This window comes from Acanthopagrus latus, chromosome 11 (genome assembly GCF_904848185.1).
Source record: "Acanthopagrus latus isolate v.2019 chromosome 11, fAcaLat1.1, whole genome shotgun sequence".
In the NCBI taxonomy this organism is placed as follows: Eukaryota; Metazoa; Chordata; class Actinopteri; order Spariformes; family Sparidae; genus Acanthopagrus; species Acanthopagrus latus.
In genome coordinates, this window is record NC_051049.1 from 22,791,287 (window position 1) to 22,812,596 (window position 21,310).

The following is a 21,310-nucleotide window of genomic DNA, read 5'->3' on the forward strand; positions in this document are numbered from 1 at the left end:
AAGATGTTAAGCCTGACATTACTATTTTGTGGGAGGTAAACATATCAAATTTTACAACTACAGTAAACAGAAGGCAATATTGCCTACTGTTTTGTAATCTGTGGAAAAAGTCCCCGGACTCCTTTAAAAAATTGAATACTTTTGTGAGTTTTTGAGTTAGTTTTGGTAAATGTTCAACATTATTTCATTTCTTTGTTTGTCTGTAAAGTGTGCCTCTTGTTCCAGCAATGCATTTGTTTATCTGCACACAGAGCAGGGAAGTGATATCTGATCACATGTGGTCGCTCGCAGGCATGTGGAGGTACCAGGTGTGAACTGACAGACTGTCCACTTGTGATCGAATGGATGTTAATGCCAGAAATAAACAGCCTCCTACGGACATGGGTTTTTCAGCTCTCAGCTCCACCTCCACCTGTCAGTCTACTGTTGAGCGAGGCTCACTTGTTTCATCCCGAGTGTTTGTAAGTTTTTGTTAATTGTGGCATTTAATGTGTCTCAGAATGTCAACATGAGTCATTACCATATTTAGATGGAAGGGTGGAGCTGAGAGGATATCCTGATCGGATCTGACCGAGAACCCGAGGAGACAAGGTAGCTGTGCCCTGAAGTGCACCTTGCTTGACTTACAAACTGAACATCAGGCTGTATTGAAGAAGACATGAAACTAGCGACTGAGAGCATCAGCTCATTAGGAAACCGTTTACTGAGGGAATAAATCAGGTGAGAACTAGGGTAATTCTCTCATAAGCTACCATGCAGGCTTCACTTCAGACGCGGAAGCTCCGTCCATGTCTTACACAGTCAATGACAGTCTGGATTTGCTCTGTGTGTTTCCCCTGTTACTGGCAAGGCTTACATTTTATTTGACATGAGCAAGCTTTCCTGGAAATAAACAGATCCCTGCTGACTTGCTTTTAATCGACAGACATACTGTAATGCTCATTCCCAACTAAGAATGAATCAGCCATTACACTGAGAAATTGAATTCAAGCGGCTCAAATGAAATCATATTGTATTAGGCTGCGTCAAATCGAATGGAGCAGCCCTCGTAGATCCTCCTCAGCACTGACAGTGTGCCGGCAGTGCTCGCCGGCTGGCCCAAAGACTCGGCTATTTAAAACAACATTAGAAGGATGGTGATATTTCCTGTTCATCTGCCCCTGAGCTACTGCACGACTTCAGCTCGAGTCAACCTTGTTTCCTCCCTGTCACATCCTGACGAGAGAGCATTACTGACGGGGATGGAGTGGGTCTAACTCCAGCCTGACAGCGAGAGAGGAAGAGGAGAGTCTGCTGCACACATACAGTGAGTATATGCATTTGTGTGTGGCGGTGTTGAACAAGGCCAGTCGTAGCTGACAGCATCTTTCAAGAGAAGGGGCGAGGAGGAGGAGGAGGAGGAGGAGGAGGAGGAGGAGGAGGAGGAGGAGGAGGAGAAGGAGAGCTCTTTTCTTTCCTTTCTGCTGGAGAAATGTCATCATGCATCAGACTGTTTGGCTACTGGCACAAAATCCAGCCACACACCCACGCATCAACACACACACACACACACACACACACACACGCCAGGGAGGTAAGGAAGCCGCGAAGACGGGAAGGCGAGAAGTATCGCGTAAGGAGAGGGATGGAGAGAGAAGAAAAAAGGGGGAGGGAGGAGGAGGCCATCTGGCCCTCCGCGTTCACACTCGCAGTCACCAACTGGAGGAATGAGAGAATCGCCTTGGAGGAGAAGTGTAGCCAGGAGTAGGTCTTGATCTCTTCTCTTGAAGGTCTGATGTTTCTTTTACCAGCTGCTCACATTCACTGGAATGATCTTAAAGGAGCCTCGGGGCGCAGGCTCAAATGTTTCCTGTATCTCTACCTCTTCCTTCCCTTTCTCAACCATCCACTCCTTTTTCTCTCACTGTGTTATGTCTTCCTTCCTCCACACGTCTCCCTTATCTTCCTCGGCTAATTTATTCAGAAACACATTTTCTCTCAATGTCTTTTCAGCCTCTTCTGCAATTCAGGCTCTGTGACCATGATTGCTCTGCTATTCAACCTGTTATTCTCAAACCATCCATCTCAAGGCTACAACCTCTTTAGCTGCACCTGATAATTCCTGCAGAGCAACAGCTAAGAATAACATCATCATTGCATGTTTGAGAAATCTGAAGTGGTAGCGAGGCAGGTTTAAATTTAAGAATCAGTCAATTATAGCTCCCTTACTGGGCAACTGGAAGTGTTGGTGAGCATATACGGGACATTTTGTGAACATTAACAACATTAACTGTGTTGCAGCTTGGGCCCCTTTCCTGACTTATAATTGTTGCCCTCCGTACGCTCAATTAGCGAAATCTAAAATATTTATCATCAGCTGAGGGTAAAGCAGTAAGCTGTAATGGTTTTCCATGGCCTCTGGGTACAGTAACCGATAATGAACCATAAACCTGCAATTCATGTGAAAATAAAATTGAGGTTTTCCAAGTGAAAGGAGAGTTTTGTGATTTGTGTGTCTTTGGGTTCTGACAATGTGAGTGAGTTCACTGGTAGAGTCATTAAAACAAATGTAAAAACCTGGTACAGTAAATGCACATTATGTGTATGTTTATATGATTTTGCTCACATACTGTGCTTACAAGACAGTGGCTTTACAGAACCTGCACGTAGGGAAGAAAAAACTAAAATTTAAATTAAATTAAATAAATATTTATAAAAAGAATATCTAAAAACCCACAACGTCAGATTTTTCCATCAAGACTTTCTAAAATCTATCTGGATACAATCTGGATATTCCTAAAAAATGAATAAATAAATAAATAAAAAGATCTGGGCTTGCAATCTAAACATATTTGCTGTTTAATCACCCGAGATGATGATCATGTCTCCAGAGTCTCCAGGTGGATGATGCTGGTGGGGGGTTATGAAACGCTGTACTAAAAGATTTTCAACAATTATAGCAACACTTTCTGGTGAGCAGTGTTGCATCTAGCATACAGAGCAAAACAGGAAGAGAAGAGCAGAGCTTAGACGGGCTGCCTTAATAAATGTAGATTTGAGCAGAGTCGGACTGGGCACCATATTGATATGGTATTGTTATTGTGACATGAGACAATATAGCATCTTAGGTTTTGGATATTGTAATATCATGATGTGATGAAGTGTTATCTTTTCCTTGTTTTAATGGCTGTATTACAGTGCAAGTGGCTGTAAAATACTTTTACCATTTAGAAACTGAATTGAGTAGATCCAGCAGCTCCGCTTCAGAGAGAAATGTCTGGGATGATTGCAGATGATGAATCTTGTCCATCGTAACGTTTCTTCAAGGTTAAAATGTCTGCACACTGTTTCACCAGACTCACATGCAAACGTCTGGATCTAATTGTGAAGCCAGTGTCAGCTGGTTGTTGCACACCCAGGGTTCATACAGTGTGTGTCGAGGTTTGACATGGAGCACATGCCTGAACACTCTCCGGCTCAAACAGTGTTTGTTGTAACCCTCCTACACAGCGCTGTGGTAGCAGAGAGGAACTGACGTGATAATTATAGTTGTATAGACTGATTGGGCTCCTCCACTGTCTCCTGCTGCCTGAAATAAACCAAATTCTCAGCCCACAGCATAGTGCGACACTCGTGGACATGTAGATCATAGACGCACACCAGCAGACTTACACACATTAGATTTGAAGCTCCAATCAGTTGGTGGTAAAAGCAGCAGTACTTGTTAATGGTCATGGGTGGTTATTTCAAAGACATCTAGACTCATAATTGACCTTGTTTGTAGTTTGAGGTTTCCATTCAACAGTTTTTCAAAAAAAAAAAAAAAAAAAAAAAATTCAAATGTTGCTCAATGGGGAAAATACTTTTTGGGCCACATTGGAATTTTCCACTGCTGCACCACGAGTGGCCACTCGGCACATTAGCGAACCATAGCGATGAGGAAAGGCCACTTTTGGACCTCAGTGCACTGTAATGTTTAGATTTAGAGTCTGAAAAACTACAACATGCACCTGATGAATCTGTAAATTCAAGATGAAAAAGCTGATATTGTCAAAGATCGCTATTTGTCTATCATTGTTTGGACAACTGAACTGCATGAACGTCGGACCACATTGCAACATTTGCAACATTTCAGTGTGTGTATTGGTGGGTATAGGCAGCATGTGTGTGTTTGTGCCACTCTGGCGCACTCCATACTCACCATACCCTGGGCGGCGATGAGTGCAGCCAGGGTGCTTCTCCCTGAGGTGCCGGGGGTACAGAGAGACAGACGGACCTCCTGTCCTCCCACCAGCGTTCGGTCCATCTCGATGAGCACGGCCTCCGCCTGCTCTGCGCTCTCATACTCCACCACACCGAAGCCTCGGACTGGGCTGCCCTCATCCTGAGCAAGCTGGAAGATACACCAAAGAAAAAAAAATCAACACTAATGAGGACAGCTTTTTAATTACGGATACAGCTTTTTAAATCGACCCAGATATGATTTTAAAACAAGCATACTGTGAGCCTCAATGTGAAACTTTTAACAGTACAAATCATTAAGCTCAAAGCAAACGGATCAGTAAACAAAGAGGTTGGGAGTTTTTAAAGTCACAAATCTCAGCACACAGGACAATGCATGATATTGACTTATAGTCTCAACCCCTCACATTTAAAAAAACAGTAGACACACAATGCATGGTGGCTCCCTTTTATGCTTCAGGGACAAGACACTTATTGACCATTTCATTTAACCAATAAGATTATTTATTCTCCTGCAGCAGCTTTGCTCCAAGAAAAGTTTAATTAGAGCTCCACTGTCTGATACCTCTGAGAGATGTGTAGTCTGAGTTCTCTTGCTGGGGAACAGAATTATCTCATAATTACTTGGGTTACATTCAGATAATTATAAGGGTTATAATCACAAGCTGGCGCCTTTTGTCACCTGTTCCTATGTTCAAGTGTCTCGTGAACATATAAAGGTATGTTGGGTGATTTCATTTGTTTGCTGTTCCTGACATCTTACTACTTAGCAGCACTTTCATGTGTCTCCTCAGAACACCAGCCTCCCTGGTTTGAATCTGACAACCAGCTGGGAGCTTTTCTGCGTGAAGGATTGATGTTTTTCTTTGGCCCGGTTCACTTTTTTTTTTTTTCTCTGTTTCACAATCCAAGAACATAACAGGTTAATGAATTGGAGTCTCTAAACTGCCGGTAAGAGTGAATGTGATTGTGCGTCAGTCCTGTGATTAACTGTGGATCTCCACGCCTCTCAAACCCTGAACCAGATAAGCTACTATTAAGCTGTAACAGTTCATGAATTTGTACTGAACCGTCATGGTCTGGAACTTTGAGCCCTACACCACTTGCAAATTATGTTTATGTTAGCACAAAGAGCTGATTTGCAAAATGACGAGCTGGAGCTGGAACATCTGCCCGCCTCTTTTCAGTCATTAGGGAAAATCCAATCAGCTACAACAGCGACAGAGACAGAGTTGTAGATGACAGAGACCCTTGTGTCACCAAATCAGCTCTGACTCTTAAGCTGGCATTGCTACATTTTCTTGGAACCTTGGTGCCTTCAACCAGCTTGCATTCCCACCAACTTTGGGCCAATCACTGTCATCAGTTGTGTGTCATTAATGGAGGCAGTTGCAGAATGACCTGCAGAGAACGAGACAACTCCTTCAGTTCTTACTTGAGGTCGAGGTGAACCTGCTAGTATTTGGTTGCAGTTGGGAATCAAATTTTCAAGTCTGAAACCAATTTATATTTGGTCAAATTGCTCCAAACAGTTCAAAGTTAGGTACCCAGACTGGAAGTGAACTGTTCCAATGATAGTGGAACATGGAGAATTCACACTGAAACATGTGCGTACATGCTACATGTAACAGATGCAGACAACTGATCTATGGATTCTCTGAAGTGCTACTATACACTGACACAAAACATGGCTTGAACCACTGAAATGAACTGTTAGACTACTGAATCCTGACAAAACACCTTAGATCTGAGAAACTGACACTAAAACCTAGCGCCTGTGCCCATTTTCTTCTCCCAGACTTCACCAGCTATCTGCAGGAAAGACAAACGAACACACCACTGGAGACATTAGCTGAGAGCACAGACCGGTTTTAATGAAGTCATTGTATTTTATTTAGAGTGGCTTGTCTCCTCCATATGCAAGAGGAAATGTACTCACTGCTAATTGTAATCATCTGATATAAGCTGTGTGTTGCTTAATAGAAACTCTATTATCTCCTCAGCAGAGAGAACAAAATGCCTGGAAACTTTTTTTTTTTACTCCGTCTTTTAATAAATCATCAGAGTGAGTAAAAAAGCTCCCTGCAAACAGCCTCTTTTCTATTTCTGCACCAGGTCCACAGCTCTGTCTGAAGAGTGATACCATTCATCCAGGAAGCAATAAAAATGAATTCAGTGGTCAAAATGGGAGCTCCCCCAGTAGCCAAAGTTACCATGGTGACACACTCATGAGACCGCGAAGCCAGCAACAAGTCCAAAAATGCTAGCTCATTGCTAATTCATGCTTACCCATAATGTCTTATGAGATTTTAGGTGAATGGAAATTTTCATCAAAATCAGCAAGGATCAGAGCAGAACAAACAGTGTGTGTGTGTGTGTGTGTGTGTGTGTGTGTGTGTGAGTGAGAGAGAGAGAGAGAGAGAGAGAGAGAGAGAGAGAGAGAGAGAGAGAGAGAGAGAGAGAGAGAGAGACAAGACAGTAACTGACAGTGACTGACTGTGTTGTGGCTGGGGTAGAAGAGCTTGTGTCAGCTCCTTTTGTCAAAAAAGAAAGATAAAAGAATGACATGATGTAAAAGATTCATTCTCTTCCAGCACCTCTCCAGGGAGTGACACACACACACACACACACACACACACGCGCACACACACACACACACACACACACACACACACACACACACACACACGCACACACACACACACACAGCGTGTAAAAGAAAACAAAATACAGACTGTTCTGAGCCAAAATACTATCTCCTGCTTTCAATTTAAAGGCCACAATGAGGGAAACGTTGACATGACGCATTTCCTTTATGGTTAGTGGTCAATAATCTGTTCTGTCCAGGCCAGACAGTCCTGCTGACCAGTAACATTACATCCACAGGAGACAGATGTTACTGTCGAGAAGGTTCAGTCATTTCCACTGCATGAGGAACATCTTAATAATGCAAGCCGGCTAATAGCTTAAAGCTAATGGATGATAATGGCTAATGGTTAAAACACACCACTTGACCTATTGTTGGTCATGGCTGAAGTCAATTAAAATACTGAAATAAACATGAGGGGTGCTCGATTTCTTTTTTTTTTTTAAAGAATGTGTCCACAGTGAGACACTGTAAGTACCTGGTGCAGAGATTAAGTGTCTCTGAGCTATTAGAGGCTATTTTTGTCCGACTTGTTTTTTGATAAATTAACAGTGCACTGACTTATTAAAGCTTCTGTTAGAGACTTTTAGCACTCAGAGCAGAAATAGAGGGGCAACTCGTCTGGCTAGATGGACTACTAGTTATTGGTATCCACCCTGGATATCGATCCTCCCCAAAAAATACCTGCCAGTGTAATGCTATTGAATATAACCACATATATATATATATATATATATATATATATATACACACACACACACACACACATATATATAAAATATTAAAAATAAATCAGATAAAATAAACTAAACCAGAGAGCTGGAGATAAGAAGAAAGACAACATGAATCAATAAGTAAATGATGAAGGTAGTTCTGTGCCACTTCAATTGTCCTCTTATGAAAGGGGCTATTTTGAAGAGTCTGAATGTCTTTATTCTCCAGACCAAACTATGCCTTTATTGCTCTGCCTGGAATACGCAATGCTGCACAGGCACAGCAGGAAAGGATCCAAACACACGGACAGGAAGCCCATTTCTGTGGGCAGAAAGAAGCTTTATTAATTTTACTATTTTTTGCAATCAATGAGCTGTTGTCTTTCTCTTTTGTTACCCAGGGCATCTCTGAAAGTCATTTTCCCAGAGGCTTCATAAGTGCACTAAGTATAAAACAATTATTTTATTTTATTTTTTACATCTCATCGGCCCATTATTTTCTTGATTGTTTGGTCTATGAAATGTTGGCCTGCACAGTACGGTAAAAAATAAAATATAAATTGGGAGAAAGCTATTACACGAAAATGGTCACAGGCTGAACCTGACTGGATAAATATTAGTACTGCCGATCACTACTTTAAGGGCTGATAAATTCCTGCAATACTGGAAAGAATGGATTGGAGTGTGTTTCCTTACAAGATGATGGCTGACCCTTTATTTCATGAACTGACATTTATATCGATCAGAACACCAACTATATAAATAGGCCCAACAGATGGTTTGTTCTGCTGTGTTCACCTGTATTTCAATGTTATCTTGTGGAAGAAGAAAACTGCATACATCAATTAATAATACTACAATTGCAATAGGATTCATGTTTATTGGGGATGATCCTTTAAGCATACCAATTTTTTTTGTACCAAAAATGATTTCTTGCATCTGGGGAGTAAGATTAGTAAGTCAGGACATCACTGCAGCACAACGGTATTTCACTGTAATGAGGTTCTGTCACACATTTTACCAGCTTCTGGGATCTGAGATATTGCGCTTGGCCGTATTGCAATTTATATCATACTTTGATTAATTGTGCATCTCTAATAAAATATGCAAAAGCTGCTTCCAAAAGGCCAAAGAAAATCTAGTTATTATCACAGCAGACCAAGTACACTACCGAATGGTCACATATGAGAAACTCGTACCACTGAATCTTCATTTTTTTTTTTTTTCTTTTTTCTGTTGACAATAATCATTTCCATTTTCGTTTCCATTTTAAAGCACACTGTGTGATATTAACAGCATTTACAAGTAGGGAAACTAAAGCACTATATTTCGGAGGACTTGTGATTGCAATTCAACATGCAAAATATCATATAATCACACTGAAATACAATCAGAGACATATCTATTCTAAAAATGGACAGATTATGAGTCAGTGCGAGACAAATGTACTTGAACTTTCTCAGCCTGAGCGCTGATGCATTTCACCGTCAGAGCTCAATCAAGTGGCCCTCCACTCCCTCCCTCTACCCCTCCTCTCATTCGTCTGCTGCCCCTCCGGTCTGAACAGAGGATGGATGGATGGATGGAGGGAAAGAGGGAGAGAGCAAAATGGATGTATGTGTGGAGGAGTAGGTCGATAGGCTATTATCATCAGCATACATTAAACAAAATGTATGGAAATGACCTGAACCACTTTACCTCTTGAGAGATGGATTGATGGATGGAAGATGATGGGGAGAGAAAGTAAGAGGAGGAGAAGGAGGAGGAAAAGAAAAACCATGAGTGATTGATGATACTGACGGAGGACATGAGCCAGAAAAGACAAAAGTGAAAACATATAAAAACTTGCTAAATCATTATTTTTGTGTGCAAACACAACAAATAAGACAGAGTGGTGAGAGTGTGTGAACTGAGAAACATACATTACATATCAAATTGGTTTCAAATTGGATTGTGTGCAAATGGTATTCAAGCTGTCATCAGCATTGTGTGTGCGTGTGTGTGTGTGTGTGTGTGCCTGAGTGAGTAATGATGTGAAAACTGAGCTTCTCTCTACTCAAATTGTTCTCAAACTCCACTCACACTACATAAAATATTCAATCATTACTCAGATCCGCACAAACAATTATGTAAATCTAAAGCAGGCCCGTGTCTGCTGAATGTGAGACTCTGTGCCGTCTTGTATTTCATGTATCAAATTCCTCCAAAGAATACCAATACATTTAGCATTTTTGCTGTCTGTCTTATCAAGGTGACAAGAAACAGAAACACGTGCTGCATGGAGGACACATGACAACAAAAAATTACAAATCCAAGACACTGAGTAGCGTGTCCAGCAAAGAAATCCCACTGACTCCTGCTCTGTGTCTATTAGGGGACTGATCTAAAATACCAAATGTATCAAAAGGTACATTTTCTGTATTATGGCTGGTTTGATTGCAGCTTCCAGAATTTTCATGGAGCCGTGAGAAGCCAGCTGAATATCTGAAATTTAATGAGCAGGTAAATGTTAAGCCTGCATCGTATGACTATATTTAACAGGCAGCATGGAAGACTGTCTTCAGGGACCTTTCTTGGAGTCATTTACTGTAAAGACTGAATATGTGTGAATAACCAAGAATGTTTAGCAACTGTGGTACACTTCCTTCATTTCTGAATACACTAAATTTTTTTCACTTACACGTGCCAGACTTGTTTTTATTACTGGAACCAGCACTTATCGTCAATGCTGATTTATCTGCCAATCATTTTCCCGATTAAACTGTTTGTTTTCTGGTCTATAAAATGTCACAAAGTGGTGTTTCTCAAAGACCAAGATGTCTTGTTTTGTCACCAACCTAAAGATATTCAGTTTACTCTTACAGAGGAGAAAAAGAAACTATTCACATGTTTCCAAGTAAAATGTACTCAAACCAATTAATTGTCAAAATTGTTGCTGATTCACAGTTACAAATAGATGAATCATTGCAGTTCTATTTTGCTCTCTTGTTCTACCCTTTAGTGTTTGAAATGTTAAAGGTTGAATATAAAAAAGTCGATTTTAAAATGGAACCTCTTCATAGTCATGGCCATCTATGACCTCTTACTATAATGTAATGCAGTTGCTCACCCTTGTCCTAAAGGTACAATTCAGAACAATCACAGAGTAATTAACTGCATAAATACTTCATTATGGTTCTTCATCCCTCATCCTGTAAATTACCCTTGATGTAAATCAAAAACAGATTGGCCCAGAAGTAATTCCTCTCCTGCAAAGTGTAATTACCTCACATTGGTCTAATTAACAGCGTATGCTTTTTCAGGCTACAGGTAGTAAAGCTGGAACAACAGATGTAACTAGACTGTCAATCAGCAGAGTATAAACCAACAGTCTCCTTTATTTACAACAAATTGATACCAGCCAGCCAAAGACACCTGATATTTTTTTTAATTAAGATCTATGCAAACACTGTTGAAAAACGGTGTTTCTTGCAATGTTAAAAAAAGTGAGAAAACATTCCTGGATTTGTGCCTTCATCCAGATCCACACAAAAAGTTAATTGGGCCTATTCTGGGCTGAGACCCATCAGCCATTCAAGTTGTTGTTTAACACTGCCAACCGAACTAACGACCGACTGCCCGCGTAATCCTGCGACTGACTAACCATGAAAATCCTCCCACTGACCGACCGGCCAACCGTGTAGTCCTACCGTCCATGTCACTTTGCAAACTGATTGCCCAACTGACTGTGTAATCCTGCCAACCACCTGCCTGCCCGCTTGGCCAACCAACCAACCTACCTACATTACCAACCAGCTTTGTGAACCTGCTGACTGGCCAATCGATCAATCATGGGCTTTTAAAATGACCTTCTTGGTGGAGGTAACTTACTTACGTCACCATAAAGGTCTATAAAATGATGTGTAATTCACATCAGGTTTTTCTGTCATTGTGGATGTGGCTAACATCTAAAGTGAGCAGTGTGAGTCCGATGTAGCACTTCATGGTTTTTGTACAGATGTAAAGTTGCAACATAAAGAAATGTTCACTTTCAGCTTGGTATTGTTGAAATGTACTTAGCTCACACTTACTACAGCGATGAGGATGGATTTGGGCTGGACTGACTGATATATAATTGGCTTGTGTGCACTAAAGCCCATAAACAAGAACGGTTGTGCAAACATTGTTTAGTTCAGTTCTTTAACATCACAACGATGAACTTTAAACGATACCGGTCTCATTTGTGCTATTTTCCAGATGTAATAAGCCTGTCGCTGTGTATTGGAAATAAGAGAAAGATGGATAACGTGTACAAGTTACTGCATAATGTTGGAATACATGTGCTGGAATTTAAGCTACAGTATTTTGTAACATCATAATCTCTTGACTTGTACTGAAACATTACCTACTATCCCTGCCTTTGACAACATAATCATGATGAGTCAAGCCAGAGTGCTGCAGCACTCAAGAGGCAACTTGAATTTTAGTATAATTACCAGCTAATAATTTACAGTTGACAAGCCACTTTTTGCTTGTGTGATTTGACAGCCTGCCACTGAACCTCATTTTGAGTTTCAAACATTAACGTCTTCAAGCCCTGTCTGCAGAGTCTTCGAGGAGTTTGCAGTTAATGAACCCGACGATCGAATCACAGGACACCCTGGTTGATGTTTCCATCTCGTGTTTTGTGTTGTTTGCGGTTTCAATCGCAGAAAATGTTTTTGATGATTAATAAACAGCATCATTCTGAGCAACGGAGAAAAACATAAAATCTGATGGACAAGATGGACAGAGATGATACGTGGCGGCTCTTATATTTAGATGCAGCAGAGAATGCATCTTAAATACTGTATGTGAGTAACCTGATGTTCTGCTATTGAAGTTTGTTGCTTTGTTGCAACCAACACAGGGTTGCGCAACGAAATGCAAGCTGTGGATGCTTTTGCATATTTCTGTGGTACAGTGCGGAGGGTTTTAAAGCCATACCTCAACTGACATCAGCAAGTATAACTGATTCAATAGGTGAAACACAGTATAAGCTGCAGTCACCAAGGCCAAACAGGTGTTTAACAAATGACTAAAGCTGAATGTTATCAGCACAGCAACACAAAGACAGCAGCGGTTTGTAAGGAGAAAAAGACAGGAGTCAATGAGTCGATATCCTCTGATGTCACAGCTCTGTTTTGCAGGTATCGACTCCAAACATAGCCACTCAGTAATCAACGGTCTTTTCCCAAAGGTGTTATGTACAGTATATGTGTGTGTGTAGGTATGTGTGAGAGTGCGCAGAAGTGAAGAAACCAAAGATGCTAAGCTAGCTATCAGTGCGTCTGACAGCTCCTGACCCTGAGTCGTGGTCCCCAGCCAAGAGATGCTGACAGAGTCACTGGCAGGTCGAAGACTGTGTAAAACCCCCCGACGGTGTGTCAGTGTGTGTGTGTGTGTGTGTGTATTTGTGTGCGTGTCTGGCAGAGTTTAAATGGCTACATCAGCTGTCTGAACTGAGTGATGAGGTCACGACAGCCCTGTCACAGCTGTCTGTGACAAAAGGTACATGACCCGTCATAGTGACAAGTATAAAATGTTGAGTGCGTGATAATAAGAGTGAGGACAAAACCTGAGTGATTGAAAGTGTGAGTATAATTACTGAAGATAAGATAAGCAATGATGAAATAATCAAAGAATCATTTGTCTTCATTTGGGGATCTCGTATGAATTAATGCTAATCGTCGAGCTTGAAACTTACCAACAACAAATGTAATTGAAGGTTTTTCTGTATTTCTGTGTGCAGCACGGCAAAATTAAGCATGACACCCACCTTTTGCAGTTATATCATAACTCTGAGAACACTGCAAGTTTCACCAAAGGGGGGCAATAATTGTGTCAAGCGTCTAAAGACTGTGCACGGAAAGACTAATTAGCTGTGTGATAATCAGTGCAGATGATTGTGAGGAACATGTTGTTCCGTCTGAATAATATCACATTTCAAAATTAATTCAAAATTAGCTTTTTCTATTGCTTCCGAGTTAAAGGGATAGTTTGTGTTTTTTGAAGTGGGGTCATATAAAGTACATATCTATAGTCAATCTGTTCTCTACCATCATCACCGATCAGCGTAGCCTCAGTTTGGAGAAGTAGAGAGCTGGTCCAGCTCAGACACTCAGCTTTGTACTGCAGTGAACGGGGTTCAGAGAAAAAGCGAAATAAACCACCTAAAACAAGGCCCACCTTAAAAAATCTACAACAGTTCAAGTGTACGTTGTACAGGGAAAATTCACACCGCTTTACATCGCTGTCAGACCTGCCTTTCTTTTGGCACTACATTTTCTCAACCGTTGGACCTCCGTATCCCTATGCATTAGCGCAACAGGTGATCTGTGAGCGGGGAAATACAGTGTGAGGCCCCGTTGCTTGATGAGGGATTTACTTTCGATCAAAACCAAACTTAACAATTTCAGACACAGACCGTAGAACCTACATAGCCATATGCATTAGCGCAACTGCGTAGGGATACAGAGGTTCTACGGTTGAGAAAATGTAGTGCCAAAAGAAAGGCCGAATTTTCCCTTTACAATGTACACTTGAACTGTTATAGATTTTTTAAGGTGGGCCTTGTTTTAGGTGGTTTATTTAGCTTTTTCTCTGAACCCGGTTCACTGCAGTACAAAGCTGAGCATCTGGGCTGGAGCAGCTCACTGCTTCTCCAAACTGTGGCTGTGCTGATCGGTGATCACGGTAGGGAACAGACTGACTATAGATATGTACTTTATATGACCCCACTTTAAAAAACACTAACTAACCCTTTAAATTGTCTACATTTTGTCTGACAGCATAATGAAGCTCACGCTAGCTGCCCTAAGAACCTCTCTGGTTAATTGGTGAAAAGTGCTCATCTATAAGGTCCTTGTCTTATAAATCTTTGTGTCCATCCTATTCAGTCAGAGGTGAAGTAAGTATTTAGAGCCTTTACTTCAGTAAAAGTGCTAATATTACGATGTTAATATACTGCTGTCCTTGAATTGATAGTTAAAGTTAAGATAATATGTGTAACAAGATCATAAAGTGCATTGAAATATTAAAACTAAAGGTACTAAATGCAAGAAAATGTCCACTATGACCAACAGATTACTCTTACTTATTATTATTCTTACTACATTTACTGTATAGGATTATTTTCACTCTAGATAAACCAACTGATTATTTTCTCAGTTATCGATTGACTGTCTGGCTCTGAAAAATAATGTCATAATTTCCCAGAAACCAAAGAGAAAGTTAAAATGCTTGCCAAACAAAGATTAAGTCTATGATAAAAACTAATTTTGTCAAGTCTGTCACGTGTTTTGTGTCCAAAAGTCTTCATTTGTAAAGTAACCATAGTAGCTGTCAGACACATGTAGTTAAAAAGGTAGAATATATAGACGGTCATTCAGAGTGTTACACAAAATGTAAGGTGAGGGTTGCTGCAATGCACTGTTTCACAGCATGAAAAACTGAAGATCATCATGCCTTTACATCTGCATATCAATGCAATGGAACGTTACTGTATTAATGTCATCTTAAAAATATTAAGTTTTAAGTCTGTCAGGATGTTTTTTGTGTAAAACAGTAACAAAGCACATGTTCAACAAAGAGCCTTCTGTTTTCCTCCTATTAAAATATGTTTGGGTTGAATTAATTAGTTTGTGCCAGTGACGTATCTTTTTACTTTTAGTTTGAAAAACCCGCAAGAACGACCGAGTGTCTCCAATTGCTCTCTCTCACAGGCACAAACTCAACCACGTGTTGAAATAAATAACCACATGTGGTGGCAGAGATCACACCATCAGGTTAATTTATTTACACACTTCAAATCCTGTTTTATTTTGATTCTTTCATATGGTGTTTTATATGTTGTATTTTTACTATTTTGTGATTTTGTGCAGCTGCTACTTTGACCAGGTCTCTTTTTTAAAAGCGATCTTGATGCCAGTGGGACTAAATGGTAAAATAAAAGTTAAATAAAATAAATATGTCAATTTTATCTATCATTTTTGACACTGGATTTTGACTGACAGGCTGGCTTGGTCACTGTACCAACATATGACATGGACAACATTATTGAGCCAGAAAAGAGCATATGTTTCTGCTCAGTCTGCCACTGACTTGCCCTGTGGTCTTCTCATTAACCTGTCTCCAACTGTACTCAAACTTCTGTAACATCCATCCTTGTGCTCCTTGATGTGCCGCTCCATCATTTAATAGATATGACTGACACATTTGATTTTTTTTCCTTAAAATACCAGTAAAAGTGATGTTTTTCCCCTTTTCTCAGCCATCACGAATACATTTACAGTTGGAAAATGTGCCAATAATCTTCTTTCCTTGACTGACACTCTACCTCTCTTCACCATTTCACTTCAGCTGTCCATCTCCACCTGCCTCCCTCTCTCCTTCTATTAGGCCTAACACTGTCAGCCCTCTCCTCCCTCGCTCCATCCTGTCTCTAATAAGTCTGGCATTCTCAGCACCGTCTTCCCTCCTCCCTTCTATCCATCCCTCCTTACTGTCTCCATCCTGCTGTCCTTCTCTCTAATATGGTTGACATTTGTTACCCTCTCCTCCTCCCTCCATCTCTCCTGGCTGACTCAAGCTAAAGTGCTGCCTGGAGGGCTCTTTCGTGGGCAGCAGAATTATCGGGCTCAGGTCCAAGGCCACAGGTTAAGTGCACTCTGAACAGTGGAAAAGTGACAAGAGGGCTGAGTTGCACCTGAGCACAGAGGAGGATGTTTATGTAAGACAGACTGCCGTTAGGTGATAAAAAAGACGAGTCAATGTGCAACCAAGTAGACAAACTTCTTTTAAGGTATCGTGATTCATCTGGTCAGGGTATTAGAAACACCTTGGCCTGCAGGAAGCTTTATGGTGAAAAATGTTTAACCAGACACATTGCACTAATCACAACTGAGTATGTGCCCTAAAACTAAGCAGGTACGCTGGGAGATTTTGTTGAACGCCTTTCAACAAAATGAAATTAAAACCAGATGCATCCCCAGTGTTCACACACTTGTCTAGCGGACAAATTTGCACAGCGTCTGCACACGAAACATCAGCAAAGCATCAGCTTTTACATAACCTTCACATCCACTTGTCATGCAGAAATGTGGAAATGTTCATTCATGTATAATTATACATATATAGTAAGATGAGACTGTAAATAAAGCTGATGCAATAAACACATAAAAGAGAAAAATGTTCGCATAGCTTTCCCATAAATGACAAAAACAAACTGTGCAGTGGTTCCGTCATTTTAACCACTTTTTCCCCTGAAAGTTTGAAATGTTTCCCCTGAAAGTTTAAATGTTTGAAAGCACAGGAAGTAAAGCGTAGTGGTCTATAAGAAAATTTAATACTTTAAATTGGTTGGTCTGTAATACGCTGCTCAGTTGCTTTTAAAAGGTGCAATATGTACAAATTGGCCACCTGTCAAATTCAGACTAAGCAAACTTGGGGCAGTGCAACCGCTAACTTCTGCTAACTGTCTCTAGAGGTGAAAAGCACTTTTATGAGAAGGGATGTTCTGGGGTTTAGCATGTGAGCTGAGAGTGTAACTTGGAAACTCATTTATTTTGGACACCAGGCTACAAACACAATGCATTTTCTTTTCTTTTCTGTAGTGAGCGGTGTGTGATTACAGTTGAGCAGGGTGGAGTCCAGAGGTGGAGTTAATGGAACGGCCTGGAGTGGCTTTGAGCAGGGGAGCGGAGGCAAACACCTCTGTGAGGGAGGACGGTAATTCTCAGCACTCCACTGCTCTGGCTGGGGCTAGCTGGTTAGCATGCTAACTTCAGTAGACATCTCTGCACGATACATAAACATCCTTGACATAAGGTTAAAAACTATGATTTTTTTTTTTGTGTGACCCAAAACTGAAGTACACGACACGCATAACTTACTGTGACCTTTGCATACCGTTTCATCCCTACTGGTGTGGTTAGCCTATGTCACCCAAACTAAACTCAAAAGAACCCAAAGAACTGAAAAGCAGAAGTCATGGTTAAAAATGACTTTGCAGAAGTGTCCCACACAGGCAGGTTAGTCAAATCATTTAATTGCTGCCTGCTCATTGGTGTAAAGGCCTTTAAAGCTTTGTCCCTCATTCTGGTGAGTTCATGCTGAAATGCAGCAATACACAAACACATTGGCAGGCACATATTGTACAGGACATAAAAAAACGCTGAACCATAGGTCAAAGCCTGCTGGCTCTGCAACAGCGAAGCAACATGAGCTAAACACCCACAAAGCATCATGGGACCAGGATGATGTGGGTGTATTGATTTCTATGTGGGAGTGGGGCAGAGGGGTGGAGCTAAAACGGGAAATGCAGGAGATGACAGATGCACATCGAGTGATGTCTAAATGGGCATGTGGGGGTGGAGTGGATGTGCTGGGCCAGGGTGGTGTGCATGTATGATAAAAACAAACAGAGCAGAGTGGGTGGGTGGCGAGGGGGGGGAATGAAGGGCGGGGCTCGTGTCACAGCAGCCACACCTCACCATGGAAACGGTTGCTTGGTGATACTGCGATGATAGCCGAGGGACGCTGACCCCTGAATGTTATATGAGAACCTCTCACCTGCTGGTGTTTGACTGATAAATGTGTGTGTGGAGGGAGTGTGCGATACATATTACAAAGAACAGATCCTTCAGAGGAGTCTGTGTGTCACTATCAACTAAAAACATCTCCTTTACAGCTGTTGCTTCACTATGAGGTGCTGAGAAAATGAAAACTGAATCGCAACATTTATCTCAAACATTAAGTCTCACAGCATAGACGTGAGTTCAATGAGCCGTAACCTCTTAACATAACTTTTGCATCAGCGATCTTGCTCGTATGGAAACTTAAAAGACCCTGTTACTTTTCTGTTGGGCTGTTGTCATCCTTGCTAAATTGTCTGTCATATTTTGATGTTTTGACGCACCGTGGAATGCCACGATTTAATAACTTTTCAGTGTGATACACTTAAAATGCAAACAGCCACAGAATCTGTATGTCTTTACACACTCACCTGGCAGAAGACAGGTTTATAGGTGTCAGAGAAGAGCTGGGTCAGTTCTTCAGAGTCGCACAGGTCCAGCGGCAGCCGGTTCACACACAGACACTTGGAGTGCAGGTTCTCCTCTTGGCTCAGCTGGTTGACGTCCATCCACTGCACCATCAATGAGCGATCGCCCTGCGCAATCAAATACCGTGATATTGAATCTGTGTTTCTGAACCTTGAGCACAGTTCACACTCCTACGCTACATAAATACCCTCTAAACTCTGCATCCATTAAGACAGAAATTTGTGAATATGGATACACTTGCTATTATGTATTCACCCTCTTGGCTCTAAAGAGCTGTTTTGAAAGCTTGTCAGCTCTTCAGCTGCACCTCCATCAACATGTTTTGTTTCACAGCTGGAGATGATCACAAATGCAAGGTCAGACTAACCATTGAATAATCTAAAGTAAACAGATTCCAGAGCACTAAAATTAGATGATTTCTTAGATGGTTTCTTCGTTCAGCACTTCTTCCCACATTTTTCCTCTGCAATTTTGGACTTTATGCTCAAATTGAAACCAAAGTCAACCTGTATTTGTGCTGATCATCTGTTTTCCCCCTTTGTGGCCAATTTCTATCAATCCTGACTGATGATTACAAGTTTCAGCCAAGGTGTCTGGGAGTAAACAACTCATCATGAGGATGTGACAAAACTCAAAGATATCATGATTATTGTTTCTGCTCATTTTTCTTATGTTTGAATCAAAGCAGACCAGCTGATGGGAGTTTATTTGGGAGCTAAATTTAATAAAAGAATAAAACATGTTACCTGCTTTGTGCTGGTTAATAGTCCAATCCGCTAGTAATAAAATCCACTCTTAAAATCACAGAGAGCTAACACAATTAATCAATTGGATGTTGACCATCAAATCAATGGCCATCTATTTTCATAATCAAGTCACTGGTTTAAATAATAAAAAAAACAAAAATTAAACAAAAAAACTGATTCCAGATCTTAATGTGAATATTTTCTGGTTTTGTGGCTCCCCTATGACAGTAAACTGAGTATCTTTAGCTTGTGAGCACAACATGACACTTGAGAAATTCATCTCATTTTATTGACTAAACTAAATCTTTCCAATAAAGGAAAATAAATAATTAGTCTCAGCCCTTAAATCATATTAAACGTTCCATATATGAGATTGTGAACATCAATAAATCTGCCAACAACTATTAGCTTCATAAAGATACATAGGAACAACATCATCCTGTGTGTTGTTTTTCAAGGCTCTCAGTTCTTTGTTATGGTAGCCAGGTTCATACACATGATTTGACTCAGAGCTGATTTTTACTCTTCTCAACATGCAGGTAACTTGACATTGCTAGATGTTGCTAAATGCTGTGTATTGCACCTTTAAAGTGAAACTCGCGACCAATGCAACCAATCCTTTTTTTGTGAATGTATATGAGTCAAACCTTCATGTAAAAGCATAATCATGATGAAAGAGGCACTTTTAAGATTTATCGTATTTTTGTTTCGTTTTCAATGCTTGGGGCACATTAGTGATCACATCAAAATCGTTCTTTTTAAAACACTAAGAAGGCTCGACACAACATGAAACTTTGCTCGTAGTATCACCAGGGTCTCTACACAGGAACACGAGCATTGAGAGCATTGTTTGTGTACACAGAGTTTACTAAAAAAGAAAGCTTTTGAATATGAGGCTCCCCCTTCAACTTCATAGTCAATATTGTTTTTCGCTAAAACAACAAATTATCCGTGCATTTATATGGAACTAAGCTTTAGGAGCATTCCACCTTCGGAAATCGACACTTCTCACTGGCAGGAGTGGAGGAAACTTCTGCTAATGTGAGTCTTTTTAGTAAACTCTGTGTACACAAACACTGTTCTCAATGCTCGTGTTCATGTGTAGATACTCTGGTGATACTACTAGCAAAGTTTCATGTTGTGTCGCGCCTTCTTAGTGTTTTAAAAAGTACGATTTTGATGCTATCATAAAAGTGCCTCATGCTCTCCCATTGAAAATGAGTTTGAACCTAAAACAAAAACACGGTAAATCTTAAAAATGCCTCTTTGTCGTAATTATGCTTTTATATGAAGGTTTGACTCATATACATTCACAAAAAGCCTAGGTTGCATTTTGGCGAGAGTTTCACTTTAAGTTAAAATGTGAGGTTCAATTTTTCAAGCAGTATAAACTAAACTAAACTAAACTAAACTAAACTAAAATGAATTTTTTGAACTCAAAGAGGCTTTAAAGAAACATGACCCCCTCAAAGAACACCTTACTGTCCATAGCAACAACACCAAATAATCAGACATGACCAGATCATATTTTAACAACTGCTTTAACATACCAGCGGTCGGCCCAGCAGCTCAGAGCGGGCCCGTGAAGCAGAGTCCTTCTTCATGTACTCAACAAACCCATATCCCTTGGAGTGACCTGTCAGCTCGCTGTACACCAGGAAGGAGCGCTCGATGTTTCCGTAGGCGCGTACCAGCTCCTCAAACTGCTGGGCAGTGAAGGTGTGGGGCAGGTTGGTGAGGCAGAGGAGGGAGTCGGTGGGCTGCAGGGTGACGTTGATCAGGCGCCCCCGGACAGTGCTGTGATGGAGGGAGCGGATGGCATCCTGAGCCTGGTCCCCGTTCAGCAAAGTCACAAAGGCTGGAGGAGGGGACATTATGGAGACAGCGACGAGTGGAACAGAC

The 21,310-nt window shown here is 40.9% G+C and overlaps 1 protein-coding gene across 2 annotated transcripts in view; it reads right to left on the minus strand.

The window, feature by feature from the left end:
* Positions 1-21,310, minus strand: part of raver2 (ribonucleoprotein, PTB-binding 2) — an 87,360-nt gene that overhangs the window by 19,337 nt on the left and 46,713 nt on the right. For both annotated transcript variants that reach the window (XM_037113620.1, XM_037113619.1), the window contains 3 exons: positions 20,959-21,266; positions 18,605-18,769; positions 4,181-4,372 (listed from right to left, as the gene is read on the minus strand). In XM_037113620.1, coding sequence (XP_036969515.1) covers positions 4,181-4,372; positions 18,605-18,769; positions 20,959-21,266 — 665 coding nt within the window. The remainder of the gene's footprint in view (positions 1-4,180; positions 4,373-18,604; positions 18,770-20,958; positions 21,267-21,310) is intronic.